The sequence below is a fragment of the Myxine glutinosa genome, chromosome 12 (genome assembly GCF_964187855.1).
Source record: "Myxine glutinosa chromosome 12, kmMyxGlut1.1, whole genome shotgun sequence".
NCBI classification, from domain to species: domain Eukaryota; kingdom Metazoa; phylum Chordata; class Myxini; order Myxiniformes; family Myxinidae; genus Myxine; species Myxine glutinosa.
The window spans coordinates 108,007,620-108,025,388 of NC_136272.1; the positions used below are offsets into that span (position 1 = coordinate 108,007,620).

Consider the following 17,769-nt stretch of genomic DNA (forward strand, 5'->3'; position numbering starts at 1 on the left):
TGATTTTTAAGCAATAAACAAATAATGACGTAGTTTTTCATTCAAATAATTTTGTTGAGTTGTTCCAGTTAAAAAAAGCAAACCCGTCAGGTACCCCTAAAAATTGAATGGTAATGACATCATCTGCATGACGTATCAAAGGCAAGGTTGCCTCAGCATGCAACAGATAATGGCCGCACAACTCGTCCTAAAGTGAATTTGATGAAGATTTTTCTGATCAAGAATCCTCTGATGGCACCGTGGAATTATCGGCACCGTGGAAAATATTAAATGATCAAGAATCCTCTGATGGTCAAAATCATTATTAAAAGTACCCGCAGTAAAACGATTTTCGAAATGACGTAGCCGGTCACAGAGGTAATCAAATAGCCAATAAGCACAGTCTTGCCGGTATATCCTGGTGTTGGCATAATGGTTAGGGTGGAGGGCTTTGGATCCTACGGTCCTGAATTTGAATCCCGTTCAGCTGTTGCATTAATACCAGGTGGGGTTGACTCAGCCTGTCAGCCTGTCATCCTTCCGAGGTCGGCGAAATGAGAACCAGGGTACCGAGTCCTCTCTCAAGGAGGTTGGTGGCAGGATTTGCACTTTGGCCGCCGTAAAAACACCTCATTCCGTAGCGCACACAGTGGTGTGTGTCAGGATGGTGCTGAGGAGTTGTCCAAGGATGCGGCGATGTGCTGATCCAGTGTCCCACGAGACACGAGAACCAGACACAAGACGCGAGACACGAGGTCGGTCCCAGCATGAGAGCGCGAGGGAGAAGGACAAAGGAACAAGAGAGAGGAAGGCGAAAAGCGAAGGCAAGAGATGAGGGCAAGCGAGCAAGGGCAGAGGGCAAGAAGAAGAGAGTAAAATGTCGGTCCTTCAGCTCTTTTAACATCGGCTCGTGACGTCATCTGCCTCTCTCCACCAATCCACGCAGGTCACCCACACTTGGCCCAGTTCTCCACAAATGGCCACCTCGCTTCTCCCTCATGCCATCGGTCGGTGGCCAATCAGTGTGTCGCTTCCTTCTCAGCCTTCCTTTCACCAATCAGTGGGGAGCTTCTTGCTCCACCCCTGGCCAATCACGAGTCTCCGGGGCGTTCTTCGGCCTGCTTGAGTGATGTGTGTTCAACCAGGCGGTGTTGTTAGCCCTAGTGTTGATGTCTGTCTTCTTGGTGGTTTTATCATTATTAATGCGTTAATTAGTGTACTAATGGGCCGGACTAGTGTCTATGGTGCAGTGCCAAAAGAGCCAAAGGAAAGATCACATAGGGTAAGACTTACAAGGGATAATTTACCCTTATGCCCTAATCTAGTTACCAAGCCCCGACCCCTCGTGCCGGGGACGAATATACACTTAATCCGACATTCGGGCTAAACAGGTCCTCTACTTATGTACATTGAAATGGTTATTTCTACCCACGATCATCGGAGCACCTACCTATGCAGATATACCTGAAACTATACATCACTCTACCCCACCGACAACAATATTATATATATTGCCGGGTATATACACGAGGGAAAAATCAAGAAGTGAATGGGAATTATCTTATTAAAATTTATTCAGAAAGTTCCCTTTACTTTTTGATTTACCCTCGTAGATTGCAGTGGATCGGAGAATAAACGATCTATATTAAAGTAGATCTGTGTGCCGACTCAGCGATTATAACAGAAACTAGCGAATTCATAGAACACCTTACCCCATGCAGTCTTGAGATAAATATAATAATAGTAATAAAATACCTAGAGAAAAAATATAATACAACAAGAACATGGGTGGGGTCTACGAGCGGCAAATTTGATTGGTCAGATGACATAAAAATGCCGTGACATTTTGTCCAAGTACTGCTTAACAGAAGAGTTTTTGTACGTGTCAACAAGGCGATTTGTGTTGTACAGCGTTCAAGTACATAATTCAATCGAAATAAAATTAAAGATCACAGAAAATAATTAAAGATCTTTACTCAGACTAGATAAAGAACTCCCAGCCATACAACTTAGTATTTTAATGTAACTAATATAATTGAGCCACAGTTTTCATGAATCCACACACACAACAGTATTAGCTTCGGTGACAAAACAAAGTGTCAATGGAGAAATACAAGCAGAAAGTTACAAAAAACGGCAAAATAACCGATCGTCAACTTGCAGACAAGCACAGGAATACGAGGTACAGGTGAAATTTAACTCCCGTGACCCGATGTCATCATATGTGCCGTTCTAGAGATTCAAAATTTGTTCCATTCTGCAAGTGGAACCATGTTTTTTTAATTTCTGCAATGTGACACACGACATTATCGTCTCGAAACAACTCTTTCCAACGCAATCGGTAAACAAAGGCAAGACAAAAAGGCTGGAAATCCCTCCTCAGAATAAAAAAGCTGACATACGACTGAGCAGGTACAAAGCCAAAAAGATAACAAAGCCACAATTGCTATGAAAACATTAAGGTGAGTAGATATGATTACAATCTTCAGTTCAATATCAGCAAATAATTAGAGCTGCCAAGATTCCATTTTGATTTTGCTGTTAAACAATGCATTACGTTTATTTAACCGTGCTCCTCAGAGTCACGCCCTCACAGGGTCACGCCGTGCGGAACCGTGCTCCTCACAGGGTCACACCGTGCGGAACCGTGCTCCTCACAGGGTCACGCCGTGCGGAACCGTGCTCCTCACAGGGTCACGCCGTGCGGAACCGTGCTCCTCACAGGGTCACCCCTGCGCGGAACCGTGCTCCTCACAGGGTCACCCCACGCGGAACCGTGCTCCTCACAGGGTCACCCCACGCGGAACCGTGCTCCTCAGGGTCACCCCACGCGGAACCGTGCTCCTCACAGGGTCACCCCACGCGGAACCGTGCTCCTCACAGGGTCACCCCACGCGGAACCGTGCTCCTCACAGGGTCACCCCACGCGGAACCGTGCTCCTCACAGGGTCACCCCACGTGGAACCGTGCTCCTCACAGGGTCACCCCGCGCGGAACCGTGCTCCTCACAGGGTCACCCCGCGCGGAACCGTGCTCCTCACAGGGTCACCCCGCGCGGAACCGTGCTCCTCACAGGGTCACCCCTGCGCGGAACCGTGCTCCTCAGTCACGCCACGTGGAACCGTGCTCCTCACAGGGTCACGCCGCACGGAACCGTGCTCCTCACAGGGTCACGCCGCACGGAACCGTGCTCCTCACAGGGTCACGCCGCACGGAACCGTGCTCCTCACAGGGTCACGCCGCACGGAACCGTGCTCCTCACAGGGTCACGCCGCACGGAACCGTGCTCCTCACAGGGTCACGCCGCGCGGAACCGTGCTCCTCACAGGGTCACGCCACGCGGAACCGTGCTCACAGGGTCATGCCGCGTGGAACTGTGCTCTAACAGGGTCATCCCACGCGGAACCGTGCTCTCACAGGGTCACCCCGCGTGGAACCGTGCTCCTCACAGGGTCACGCCGCGCGGAACCGTGCTCCTCACGGGGTCACCCCGTGCGGAACCGTGCTCCTCACAGGGTCACCCCACGCGGAACCGTGCTCCTCACAAGGTCACCTTTCAGGTTCACGCAGTGTAACGGTTTACCTTTCAGGTTCACGCCGTGTAACAGTTTACCTTTCAGGTTCACGCAGTGAAACGCAGTTTACCTTTCAGGTTCACACCATGTAACACAGTTTACCTTTCAGGTTCACACCATGTAACGCAGTTTACCTTTCAGGTTCACGCCATGTAACGCAGTTTACCTTTCAGGTTCACGCCATGTAACGGTCCACCTTTCAGGTTCACGCCATGTAACGCAGTTTACCTTTCAGGTTCACGCCAAGTAACAGTCCACCTTTCAGGTTCACGCCATGTAACGCAGTTTACCTTTCAGGTTCACGCCGTGTAACGCAGTTTACCTTTCAGGTTCACACCGTGTAATGCAGTCCACCTATCAGGTTCACACCGTGTAACGCAGTTTACCTTTCAGGTTCACACCGTGTAATGCAGTCCACCTATCAGGTTCACGCAGTGTAACAGTTTACCTTTCAGGTTCACACCGTGTAACGCAGTCCACCTATCAGGTTCACGCAGTGTAACAGTTTACCTTTCAGGTTCACACCGTGTAACGCAGTCCACCTATCAGGTTCACGCAGTGTAACAGTTTACAGAGTGCTGTATACGATGTCTGGATGTGTGATCCGAATAAAACTCGAATTCACCACATTAACATTAACCTCAACTCAAACGCTCCATAACTGCGCATTCATAACCGGGTAATGCAACAACGATAATGTCAATAACCACAAAATGGGAAACAACGAAGAATAATGTCAATAACCACAAAATGGGAAACAACGAAGAATAATGTCAATAACCACAACATGGGAAACAACGAAGAATAATGTCAACAACCACAAAATGGGAAACAACGAAGAATAATGTCAATAACCACAAAATGGGAAACAACGAAGAATAATGTCAATAACCACAAAATGGGAAACAAGAATAATGTCAATAACCACAAAATGGGAAACAACGAAGAACAATGTCAATAACCACAAAATGGGAAACAACGAAGAATAATGTCAATAACCACAAAATGGGAAACAAGAATAATGTCAATAACCACAAAATGGGAAACAACGAAGAACAATGTCAATAACCACAAAATGGGAAACAACGAAGAATAATGTCAATAACCACAAAATGGGAAACAACGAAGAATAATGTCAATAACCACAACATGGGAAACAACGAAGAATAATGTCAATAACCACAACATGGGAAACAACGAAGAATAATGTCAATAACCACAAAATGGGAAACAACGAAGAATAATGTCAATAACCATAAAATGGGAAACAACGAAGAATAATGTCAATAACCACAAAATGGGAAACAACGAAGAATAATGTCAATAACCACAACATGGGAAACAACGAAGAATAATGTCAATAACCACAAAATGGGAAACAACGAAGAATAATGTCAATAACCACAACATGGGAAACAACGAAGAATAATGTCAATAACCACAAAATGGGAAACAACGAAGAATAATGTCAATAACCACAACATGGGAAACAACGAAGAATAATGTCAATAACCACAAAATGGGAAACAACGAAGAATAATGTCAATAACCACAAAATGGGAAACAACGAAGAATAATGTCAATAACCACAAAATGGGAAACGAAGAATAATGTCAATAACCACAACATGGGAAACAACGAAGAATAATGTCAATAACCACAAAATGGGAAACAACGAAGAATAATGTCAATAACCACAACATGGGAAACAACGAAGAATAATGTCAATAACCACAAAATGGGAAACAACGAAGAATAATGTCAATAACCACAACATGGGAAACAACGAAGAATAATGTCAATAACCACAACATGGGAAACAACGAAGAATAATGTCAATAACCACAAAATGGGAAACAACGAAGATTAATGTCAATAACCACAAAATGGGAAACAACGAAGAATAATGTCAATAACCACAAAATGGGAAACAACGAAGAATAATGTCAATAACCACAAAATGGGAAACAACGAAGAATAATGTCAATAACCACAAAATGGGAAACAACGAAGAATAATGTCAATAACCACAACATGGGAAACAACGAAGAATAATGTCAACAACCACAACATGGGAAACAACGAAGAATAATGTCAATAACCACAAAATGGGAAACAACGAAGAATAATGTCAATAACCACAACTTGGGAAACAACGAAGAATAATGTCAATAACCACAAAATGGGAAACAACGAAGAATAATGTCAATAACCACAACATGGGAAACAACGAAGAATAATGTCAATAACCACAACATGGGAAACAACGAAGAATAATGTCAATAACCACAAAATGGGAAACAACGAAGAATAATGTCAATAACCACAAAATGGGAAACAACGAAGAATAATGTCAATAACCACAAAATGGGAAACAACGAAGAATAATGTCAATAACCACAACATGGGAAACAACGAAGAATAATGTCAATAACCACAAAATGGGAAACAACGAAGAATAATGTCAATAACCACAACATGGGAAACAACGAAGAATAATGTCAATAACCACAACATGGGAAACAACGAAGAATAATGTCAATAACCACAACATGGGAAACAACGAAGAATAATGTCAATAACCACAACATGGGAAACAACGAAGAATGATGTCAATAACCACAAAATGGGAAACAACGAAGAATAATGTCAATAACCACAAAATGGGAAACAACGAAGAATAATGTCAATAACCACAACATGGGAAACAACGAAGAATAATGTCAATAACCACAAAATGGGAAACAACGAAGAATAATGTCAATAACCACAAAATGGGAAACAACGAAGAATAATGTCAATAACCACAAAATGGGAAACAACGAAGAATAATGTCAATAACCACAAAATGGGAAACAACGAAGAATAATGTCAATAACCACAACATGGGAAACAACGAAGAATAATGTCAATAACCACAAAATGGGAAACAACGAAGAATAATGTCAATAACCACAACATGGGAAACAACGAAGAATAATGTCAATAACCACAACATGGGAAACAACGAAGAATAATGTCAATAACCACAACATGGGAAACAACGAAGAATAATGTCAATAACCACAACATGGGAAACAACGAAGAATAATGTCAATAACCACAAAATGGGAAACAACGAAGAATAATGTCAATAACCACAAAATGGGAAACAACGAAGAATAATGTCAATAACCACAACATGGGAAACAACGAAGAATAATGTCAATAACCACAACATGGGAAACAACGAAGAATAATGTCAATAACCACAACATGGGAAACAACGAAGAATAATGTCAATAACCACAACATGGGAAACAACGAAGAATAATGTCAATAACCACAACATGGGAAACAACGAATAATAATGTCAATAACCACAACATGGGAAACAACGAAGAATAATGTCAATAACCACAAGATGGGAAACAACGAAGAATAATGTCAATAACCACAAAATGGGAAACAACGAAGAATAATGTCAATAACCACAACATGGGAAACAACGAAGAATAATGTCAATAACCACAACATGGGAAACAACGAAGAATAATGTCAATAACCACAAAATGGGAAACAACGAAGAATAATGTCAATAACCACAACATGGGAAACAACGAAGAATAATGTCAATAACCACAACATGGGAAACAACGAAGAATAATGTCAATAACCACAACATGGGAAACAACGAAGAATAATGTCAATAACCACAACATGGGAAACAACGAAGAATAATGTCAATAACCACAACATGGGAAACAACGAAGAATAATGTCAATAACCACAACATGGGAAACAACGAAGAATAATGTCAATAACCACAACATGGGAAACAACGAAGAATAATGTCAATAACCACAACATGGGAAACAACGAAGAATAATGTCAATAACCACAAAATGGGAAACAACGAAGAATAATGTCAATAACCACAACATGGGAAACAACGAAGAATAATGTCAATAACCACAACATGGGAAACAACGAAGAATAATGTCAATAACCACAACATGGGAAACAACGAAGAATAATGTCAATAACCACAAAATGGGAATCAACGAAGAATAATGTCAATAACCACAACATGGGAAACAACGAAGAATAATGTCAATAACCACAAAATGGGAATCAACGAAGAATAATGTCAATAACCACAACATGGGAAACAACGAAGAATAATGTCAATAACCACAACATGGGAAACAACGAAGAATAATGTCAATAACCACAACATGGGAAACAACGAAGAATAATGTCAATAACCACAAAATGGGAAACAACGAAGAATAATGTCAATAACCACAACATGGGAAACAACGAAGAATAATGTCAATAACCACAACATGGGAAACAACGAATAATAATGTCAATAACCACAACATGGGAAACAACGAAGAATAATGTCAATAACCACAAAATGGGAAACAACGAAGAATAATGTCAATAACCACAAAATGGGAAACAACGAAGAATAATGTCAATAACCACAACATGGGAAACAACGAAGAATAATGTCAATAACCACAACATGGGAAACAACGAAGAATAATGTCAATAACCACAACATGGGAAACAACGAAGAATAATGTCAATAACCACAACATGGGAAACAACGAAGAATAATGTCAATAACCACAACATGGGAAACAACGAAGAATAATGTCAATAACCACAACATGGGAAACAACGAAGACAGCAACAAGAATAGATGGGATATTTTCAAAGGATAAAGTGATTCCATGGCGCTCTGTGCACACACAGGCCCCACTCGCCGAGGCTCCACTCGACTCGTCCTCTACTCCCTCCACGCCCGGGTCCCTACCTTGCTCCGGGTTCCGCCGACGCGAACAGCCGCTGGTACGAGGCTCCGAGCTCCGAGGCCGACAGCAGCGGCCATAACGCGGCCCCCAAGCCGCCCTGCCAGGCCGTCTGCGCGGCCATCTTCCGCCGCGTCGAGGAGTCCGTCCCCTACGACTCACGTTTCCCTTTCTCTGTGCCTTCCGCGCCTCATATCCCGCTCTCGCACCCTATGGTTCACTCCCTACAATCCCCTTCTCTCTCCCACGCCCCTCCCCTCTCCGAACCATTCGCTCATCCTCATCTTCCCTCCATTAGTCACGTGCTTCCCATCCCCTATTTCATAATCTTCGTCATGTTTCATCTCATCGCTTCTTTAATTACCCTCCGGCTCCATCCCGTGCTTCTCACGACATCACGGAGCGGATTTTGATAATGACCTTTTGTTTCTCAATGTATATAATGTCACGTTTCTCACGCAGACCCGCCCGACGCTTCCTTTCCACAGTTACGTCATACACGTGCTGCGTCATCAAGTCGCAGTAGGCCTGATCCGAGAAAAGAAGCTCAAATCATCATCCAATTGGTGTTCGTTGTACATACAATAAAATTAGAAAAGGAACCGCTGGTTGGCGAGGAGTTTGAGGGGGAAGGTGGTAGAAGGACAAAGAGTTCAATTAATTCCTCCATAAGGCTCCATTAATACCAACATAATAAATGCCATATTTTCATGGTGACATCACAGCGCCACCTAGCGTTTGATAATGGGACATGTCACACGATCTCGAAATATGGGAGATCTCGCCCCATATGGGAGAAACCATTTTGGCTGGAATACTACTTCTCTGATGACGTCATCGTTATCACCCTATGTGCCCCATAAAGGGTAGTTGATGACGTGGGGATAAAGGGGATGAAGAAACAGGAGGATGACAAGTTTCAACTTTATTTGTTAAGCGGTTTTCAGAGGTGTCCAATCTTTACCCTTTGGTCCAATATGGCCGCCATACCATGTGATCTATGACATCACAGTTATGAATAAAATATTCTCCATGAGGGGTACCTCCTACGTTTAAAGGTTCGCATCGATCGGACAAGAACATGAAAGTCCTTGAGTGGCCCAGCCAAAGCCGAGACTTGAATCCCATTGAGAATCAGCAGAGGAAAGATTGGAAGATTGCTGTTCACCGACACTCCCCATCCAACTTGACAGAGCTTGGGAAGACTTGGGAAGACTGGGAGAAACTCCCCAAATCCAGAAGTGCAAACCTGATACAGACATACCCAAAAACACTCTAAGCTGTAATCTCTGCCAAAGACGCTTCTACGAAGTATTGACTCAATAGGTTGAAGACTTATGTAAATTAGATATTTCCGTATTTCATTTTTATGACTCTTCCTTCCTCCCCCCCCCCCCCCCCCCCCCAAATGTGGTCCTGAGGCACTGTTTCCGGCTTTTCCATCCGCCTGTACAGGCTAAACCTCTTTTTTCTCAGCAACCATCTATCTATAATTCCAGTAATCTCTGTGTGTTTGTTTGTACGTTTGTACGTTTGTACGTTTGTACGTTTGTTTGTTTGTCTGTGACCGCTGTTTCTCGACAACCACGGGTCCGATATACTTTAAACTTGCCAGGTATATTGCTGAGGACCCGAGGATGTGCCTTTTCAAGGTTTGAAATTAATCGGACAAGTACTTACCGAGCTATGGCGATTTAGCCGTTCGCCGTTCGCTTTGGCGTTGCGAATGGACCAAACCATTGCATGTAAATAGAGGGGGGGGTTCTGTGGTCGTTGCGAATGGACCAAACCATTCATGTAAATAGAGGGGGGGGGTTCTGTGGTCGTTACTGCCACGTGGTTTCAAAGTTTTTTTTTGTTGTTGTTGTTTGCACGCATGTTTTTTTGCACCCACGTACGGGCACGCCCTAGGATGTTTACACACACACACCCCTACACAAATTATTATTATTTTTTTTTTTTTGGCAAGGAACGGGCACCCACGTACGGGCACGTCCTAGCTTATATATAGTACGGGCATGCCCTAGTATGTCCAATTGAGACAAAATTTTCAGGAGCGACACCTATGTAGAATGTTTTTATGGCAATTGTGACGGCATAGGTCACGTGGTATGGCAGCCATCTTGGATTAAAGGCAAATAATTAAAAAAAATGATTTCTCGGAAACCGCTGAATGGAAACTTTTGAAACTTCGCACATTTCAAGTACTCCCAATGGGGAACAAAATCATGACAATGATGATATCATCGATGAAGTGGTATACCAGCCATAAATGTTTTAATTGAATGCCTTATCTTAAAAATCTGAAATTGCATGCACATGATCTATGACCCATTTGTATTGAAATATTAAATTTATGACATCATAGGTCACATGGTTTGGCAGCTATATTTGATTTAACCTAAAACCTTTTAAAAATATCTTCTCCCAAACCACCAAATCAATTGAGTCGAAACTTTACGTGTGTCATTAACGAGGCATTGTGATTAAAAGTTGATCACGACAACGTCATTGCTCACATGGTCTGGCAGCCGTATTGGATTGAAGGAAAATATTAAATAATCATATCTCAATATTGACGTGAAACTTTATAAATGTCATCCAACACCATCGTTGCATATAGTTTGAAAATGATGACGTCCTAGGTTACGTGGTTTGGCAGCCATTTTGGATAGAAAAAGGAACCGTATCTGATCAACACAAAATTTCACAAACGTAATCCCCTATCAATACATATGCAGAGTGTACATTTTTGATGTCATATATCACGTGGTTTGACAGACATATCAAGCCAATTTTTTTTTTTTAACCATTCTCCGAAACCACTTCACAGATAGATGTGAAATCTGTCCTGTCTGGTGCATATTGGTGATGCAGTCCCATTGCTCTAGTTCAGATTATTTTGTAAAATTTTCTAAAACGAATTCCACTTTGACATTATGGGGTATTATGTGCAGACCAGTGACAAAAAATATCAATTTAATCCATTTTAAACTCAGGCCGTAACACAACAAAATGTGAAAAAAGTTAAAGGGTGTAAATACTTTCTGAAACACTGTACCTATCATGAGCATGGTATTTGAAAGGAATGGAGTCGTACTTGGGCAGAGCAGTCAAGGAGTGGTTTTTGGTTCCTTTGATCAGTAACGGATGAGTTGCACATAACCTTAAGCTCATCGAAGAGAGAGGTAACAGAAGGGAGAAAACCCTGGTGTTGGCTTAATGGGTAAAGCGGCTAGCTTGAGATCTTAGGGTCATCATCTTGAGCCCCGGTCATTCCATTGAATTGACACCACATGGGTTGACTCAATCTGTCATCCTTCCGACATCGCTAAAAGGAGTACCAGCTGGTAATGGGGAAATGGGGATTGCATAAGCAAAACAGCCGCTACTTCAGAAAATGATGCAGCCACAGGCTGCATGCAAACCACCACCCGAGAAGATAATGCACTCACTAACAGTGGGGAAATGGGGACAACACACAATCACAAGGGGATGAAGAAACAAGAGGAGGACAACGAAAGAGGGAAAAAACACAGGTTTACTGCACACCGAAACACCTTTGTTCTTCTTTGCTTCTCCAGTCTATGGAACCACATTTCAGAGGCCATTATTTTCCGCTCTTCCATCCAGGGCTTCAAGGAAGCAGTGAACCACCACATGGCATCCTCCATCCTCACCCATGATGTTTATTACCCCACGAGCAGAAGCCTGTGCTAAAAATACCATGATATAAAAAAGAAAAAAAATAGAAAAAAGAAGCCTTTTATTCTTGCGCTGGTTGAAATAGCTCAAATATACAACAACAACAACAACAACAACAGGCATTTTAAGGCCATTTTCCCTGCTAGAGTGGGGGTTAGCCTTGCGGTCCCCATGACAATGTTCTCCATTTTTCCCTATTTTCTGCATCTCCCCTTGTTAACCCCCTTGCCCGCATTTCTTCTTCGACCATCTTTAGCCAAGTCTTTCTCGGTCTTCCCTGTCCTCTACTTCCTTCTACATTCATTTCCATCACTCTTCTCAACCAGTCACTTTCATCCTTCCTCAACACATGACCAAACCATCTCAACCTGTTTCTCTTCCCATCATCTTTCGCAATTCATCATTTGTCTTCCTCTCTCTCAGCGACACTCCGCACATCCACCGAACCATTCGCATTTCCACCCTTTCCAGCCTTCGTTGCTGCTCGACGTTCATTACCCATGTCTCACTCCCATAAATCATAACACTTCTCACACATGCAGCATAGACCTTTCCCTTCAGCTTCAATGACACTCCCCTCTTCGTCAGCACGCCACTCAGTTCCCGAAACTTCTTCCATGCACATCTCACTCGAGCAACCGTTGCCGAGTCTGATCCACCTTCTCCATTGAGCATGTCTCCAAGGTAACAAAATGTTTTCACACCTTCCAGCTTCACGCCATCTCCAAGATCCAACTCAACATTTCCTCCATCTGCAGCTCCCTCTGTGCACACCTTACACTTGAATGTAGCTGCCACACTGGTTAATGACCCTCTCAAACCACTACATTTTTGATGAACCCACTCAGCGCACATTGTACATTGAATGGAATTCGCTCCGACACCCTTCCTGCACATAGCACATGGCCACTTCCCAGTTCTTTCCACCTCACCACATGCTTTTCCACTTGCCATCACCTTCGTTTTTCCGATATTCACCTTCAGACCTTTTGTCTCCATACATTCCTTCCACTTGTTCATCTTCTCCTCCTTCAGTCCATCCATACTTTCTGCAATCAACACCAGATCATCTGCATACAACAACTCCCATGGTAAACCCTCCTTTACATTCTGAGCCAGCACCTCCATCACAGCTACAAATAGTAGTGGACTTAATACCGACCCCTGATGCACTCCCACCTTCACCTCAAACTCACCACTGTTCCCGTCCTTCGTCCTTACAGCTGTGCACGCTCTTTTGTACATTGCCATCACTACTCTGATCAACCATTCCTCCACTCCTAACTCAAATATGAGCTCAAATATGTGAGGTTATTTATTTTTTAACAGCAAAAAAAAAATTGGAAGCAAAAACTATGGCATTTAGGTGGAATTTGTTTTGAAAGCCATTAATTAGATGTATTGGCTGATGTATATTCCAAGTTTCAGCTAGTTTCAATGTATAGCCATTGAGATATGAGCGCCAACACATTTTGGGCGAACGGACGGATGGACGGACGGACGGATAGACACCAACGTGAATTTGAGGGTTTTCTAAATGAAATTGAAGAATGCGGAAACAGACGTTGCAGAATTTTGGAACATATTACCCCGATGTACAAAGGATTTACTTCTGAAATTTGCATCCGATTTCGTCCAGTAACAGCCAAGAAACGTATTTTCAGCGTCCATGTTAAAGCGGCATACAGAGAAACGATCCCTTATATAAAGGGAGGGGTGCTTTACACCTCCCTTTGATTTGAGATTCAATCGACTTTCAGTGTTGTTCCTATTCAGGACTTATTAAGTGGTGAGTATTCCTTCAAACTCTTGGCCTAAGCATTGTGATGGAGTAGTCTTCATGATCAAGCCAGAATCATGAGAGCTGATGTAATTTTAAAACACTACACAATGTCAAAAAGGATTTTCTTATTTTTAGGAAAAACTAGAACAATGCGACTGTGTCGCCAATATGCGTCCGCGTAGAACCTGCCCATGACAACGCGTATATGTCCTCGTTCACTGTCCTAAAAATAAACAAGTTTGATTTAATTCCCTTCAGCTGTTTTCAAGTATCACATTTTTACTAGACAGGACAGGTTTCACATCGACATCAAAATGTAAACTATGCATATGTATAGGTAGGGGATCATGTTTGTGAAGTTTTGTGTTGATTGGAGAAGGTTTGTTTTTCTATCCAAGATGGCTTCCAAACCACATGACTCACGATTTTCAAACTATATGCAGCAATGGTGTTAAATGACATTTGTAAAGTTTCACATTGATAGGGTAAGCGGTTCATGAGATATAATTATTTAATATTTTCCTTCAATCCAACATGGCTGCCACACCACGTGACAAATGACGTTTTCGTGATCAACTTTTAATCGCGACGTTTAGTCAATGACACACGTACAGTTTTGAATCGATCGATTTGGTGGTTTGGAAGAAGGTGTTTTTAAGGTTTTCGGTTCAATCCAATATGGCTGCCAAACCATCTGACCTAAGATGTCATAAATTTAACATTTCAATACAAATGGGTCATAGATCATGTGCATGCAATTTCAGATTTTTAAGATAAGGAATTCGAATAAAACATTTATGGCTTCACCAATGACGTCATCATAATCAGGCTTTTCTTCCCCATTGACAATGTGCCAAGTTTAAATTTTCCCATTCAGCGGTTTTCAAGAAATATTTTTTAATTATCTGCGTTTTATCCAAGATGGCTGCAATACCATGTTACATATGACATCACAATTATCATAAAAACATTCTGCATGTGTGTAGCTCCTACCCTGAAAGTTTCGTCTCAATCAGACATGTGGTTGCTGAGAAAAACGAGGTATAGCCCGTACGGACGGACGTATGGATGGATGGATGGAGGGATGGATGGATGGGCAGAAAACCCAAAAACATAATGCCTCCGGCCACCTTCCTGGGCGGAAGACATTCAAAACTCAAAATGAGAAAACATTTCTTGTGAGTGATTTTCGTAAAAATAAGCGAATCCCTCTAGCAATGTTTTCTGAAGACAAGACAGATGTTTTCGGATAAACAAGACAGATAGAGGCGTATATTTTCTAAAGACAAGAAATACTTTCTTAAAACCAGGCGTATGAAGAGGCAAACCAAGTTAAAACAACAAATATTTTCTTCAATTGACAATTTTCTTTTTTATTTAACATATTGTGACGTAGAAGGGCGTGGACCTCCCCAGTCCCCACTGCCGAGTTGAGGCTACACCTGCAGGTAATTGAGATACCATGGCCTTGCGAGGAATGACCTGAACTGGTGACGGTTGTTGTTGTTGTTGTTGTTGTTTACGAGGGATGTTTCACTCAGTCCCATGCAACTTGATATGTGCTATGGAAGGCAAGTAGCCCGTGAAATTCGATAGGTAGCTTCCAAATTGGGTATTTGGGCTCAGTTAACAGCTGGAGCAGGTGACATCCACTGGGGGATGTAGTCAATGAGATGGGATTTGAATTGGGAAAGTGAAATTGTGGTTAAGGTAGGCCTGCTTGTTTGGGTGTGATGTGGAACTAATTAATTTAGCCTTGAATGATAGACAGACTCAAAAAATAATGTCCAAACTCGTTCAGAAGACAATCGACTGATTTTTCATGAAACGTGGAGGATTTTGCTTATGTGACAAGGAAGATATGTACATCAAAGGAATACAGAAAACCACCTGGCACGAATCCAAATCCAAAAAAGAACACACACACACACACACACAACAATTCCTAAGCAAAATCCTAAAACATTGGTGCAGCACAGTCTTCTTTATACTTTTGTGAAGAACAAGGACAATAGGGTGGGGCTGTGGGGAGGAGAGAGAGAGAGAGGGAGGAACTTAGATCGGGGGGGATGGGGGAGCAATTCAAAGATCGTTCGACTCAAAAGATGAATGACTGCATGGAAATCCTTTGTGAAGAGAGAAAGCAAATGAAAAGTGAAACTGATTAAATGAGCAGTTGACCTACAACGCTGAGTTTGAATTCGTTGTTGGGTAATAACCAAAGTAACTGTATGCTGAGAAGAAGAGGACGTCGGTACCACAACCGGCATGCTGAAGCAGTGATAGTTTAAGCTTCCAGATGGCAGGTTGGTGGTCTTTCCGTCTTCTACCGACTCCTCTCTGGCCTTGCCCCCCCAGCTCTCTCTGGGCTCTGTCCCCCATATATTTCTACACGTCGCACAAGATCTGCCTGCAACCCTCTTATGGTTAAACTGCCAAAATCCAGACTCTCTGCTCACCTTCACTCCTCCCTTCAGGTCTTTAAAACAGCTGTTCACCACCATCTCTTATCTTCCCCCATCCAAAACCTTGATCTTTTCTACCCCCGCTAATTTCACCCCAATTCCACTTTTTTGAAATACCAACTTCTGTCCTGGAAGTCCTTGGTGTCCTTGTGTTTTATACTTCTCCCTCCCCCCCCCCCCCCCCCTTCCCACACCTCCTCCCCCCAAGCCCTCTCCCTCCCACACATCTCCCTGCTCTCAAATGTTGTGTTTGTGTGCTTCCCCTTCTCTCCCCATCTTGTCTTCCGCTCCCTCTTTTTATATATTTTGTTTGTCTGGTTGATTTGTTTGTGAAGTAAATGTTAGCTCTTTCACGAGCCTCGATTCAGTATACAAAAAAAAAACGAGATAAGAAAAGTTCCAAGAGATTCAAGCGTGATGACGGCAAACTGGTTTTGTCCATTCCTTTCATCTTGGGAGAGATTTTGGGTTACAGAAAGTACAATTCTCACTTATTGTGAAGCATACAGATATAACATAATACATTTCTCATTTTGTCTCAGAACATTCCCATAACCCACAGTTGTGTTGGCTTGAAAGAAAGCGTGCAATTCATTTGATTCCCCAGCCCAGTTGCAAGGCAACTATCTCTTCTCCAGTGGGAGGACGACTGCTTAATCTCATACAAATGTTAACACTTTTAATGCAACTTCAGAACTACACTATATATTTGTACCAACTTACAAATAATAAAAGTGTTTTATTCTATGGTTTAAACCTATTGAGTACACAGTTAAAGTTTTACGAACTCAAAGACAGCCCTTTTGGAAAACAGAGTATGCTTTGTAAATTTAATTATTGCGCACCAAGTGTGGAGCACGTCATGCAACACGGATTTGGCCTTCATTTCTCTAAGATAAGAAAGTTTTCAAGAGTTACAAACGGCGGGAAGCTTTTCCGAGCAGGTGGGTTGCTCCAGCAACCATTTGCCTTCAGCCTAATTTATGACCTGTCAATGAAAAGCTCTGAGTAAATAGTTGCTAGGCTCATAAGTTCTATAGAACACAATTAAAGCTGATCACTACATGCTAATGGAGCTCAAGCAAGCAATCAAAACAATTAAAACTTAAGTGTTTGCAACAACAGGTGGAGGCTCAAGAAAATCCATTTAATTTACACAAATTACGTACGCAATTAATTTTCGTCCACAACAGGTGGTTTTGCCATCTTCTCTCCCCACCCTAGGAGCATCTGAAGAACACACTTGAAGGACGGGGAACGAAATTGATGAATAACTTTTTGTTTTAAAACATAATTGTGATTGCTGTGCATTTTCTTGAAACCAAGGTGGCAGAGCGTTAAGAGTAGGTAAGGTTAGCTACGGTTCGCCTCCCACAGCCATCTCTACTTTATTTGGTAAGTTAATTAGGTGTGTGACAGTAAGGGCTAAGGCCGAATCTTGGGTTCTCAACAGAGAACCT

The 17,769-nt window shown here is 42.4% G+C and overlaps 2 protein-coding genes across 2 annotated transcripts in view; one reads left to right on the forward strand and one right to left on the reverse strand.

Moving 5' to 3' along the window:
• MYCBP2 (MYC binding protein 2) overlaps nt 1-8,600 on the reverse strand; it is a 381,848-nt gene extending 373,248 nt beyond the window's left edge. Inside the window, 1 exon segment of the mRNA XM_078766193.1 lies at nt 8,362-8,600. Within this exon segment, the coding sequence (XP_078622319.1) occupies nt 8,362-8,480 (119 nt within the window). The 5' untranslated portion in view covers nt 8,481-8,600.
• The window catches only part of LOC144888382 (uncharacterized), a 146,851-nt gene extending 133,053 nt beyond the window's left edge, over nt 1-13,798 (forward strand). The window contains exon 2 of the mRNA XM_078766203.1: nt 13,726-13,798. The gene's annotated coding sequence lies outside the window, so the exon portion shown is untranslated. The remainder of the gene's footprint in view (nt 1-13,725) is intronic.
• Nucleotides 13,799-17,769: the final 3,971 nt, after the last annotated feature.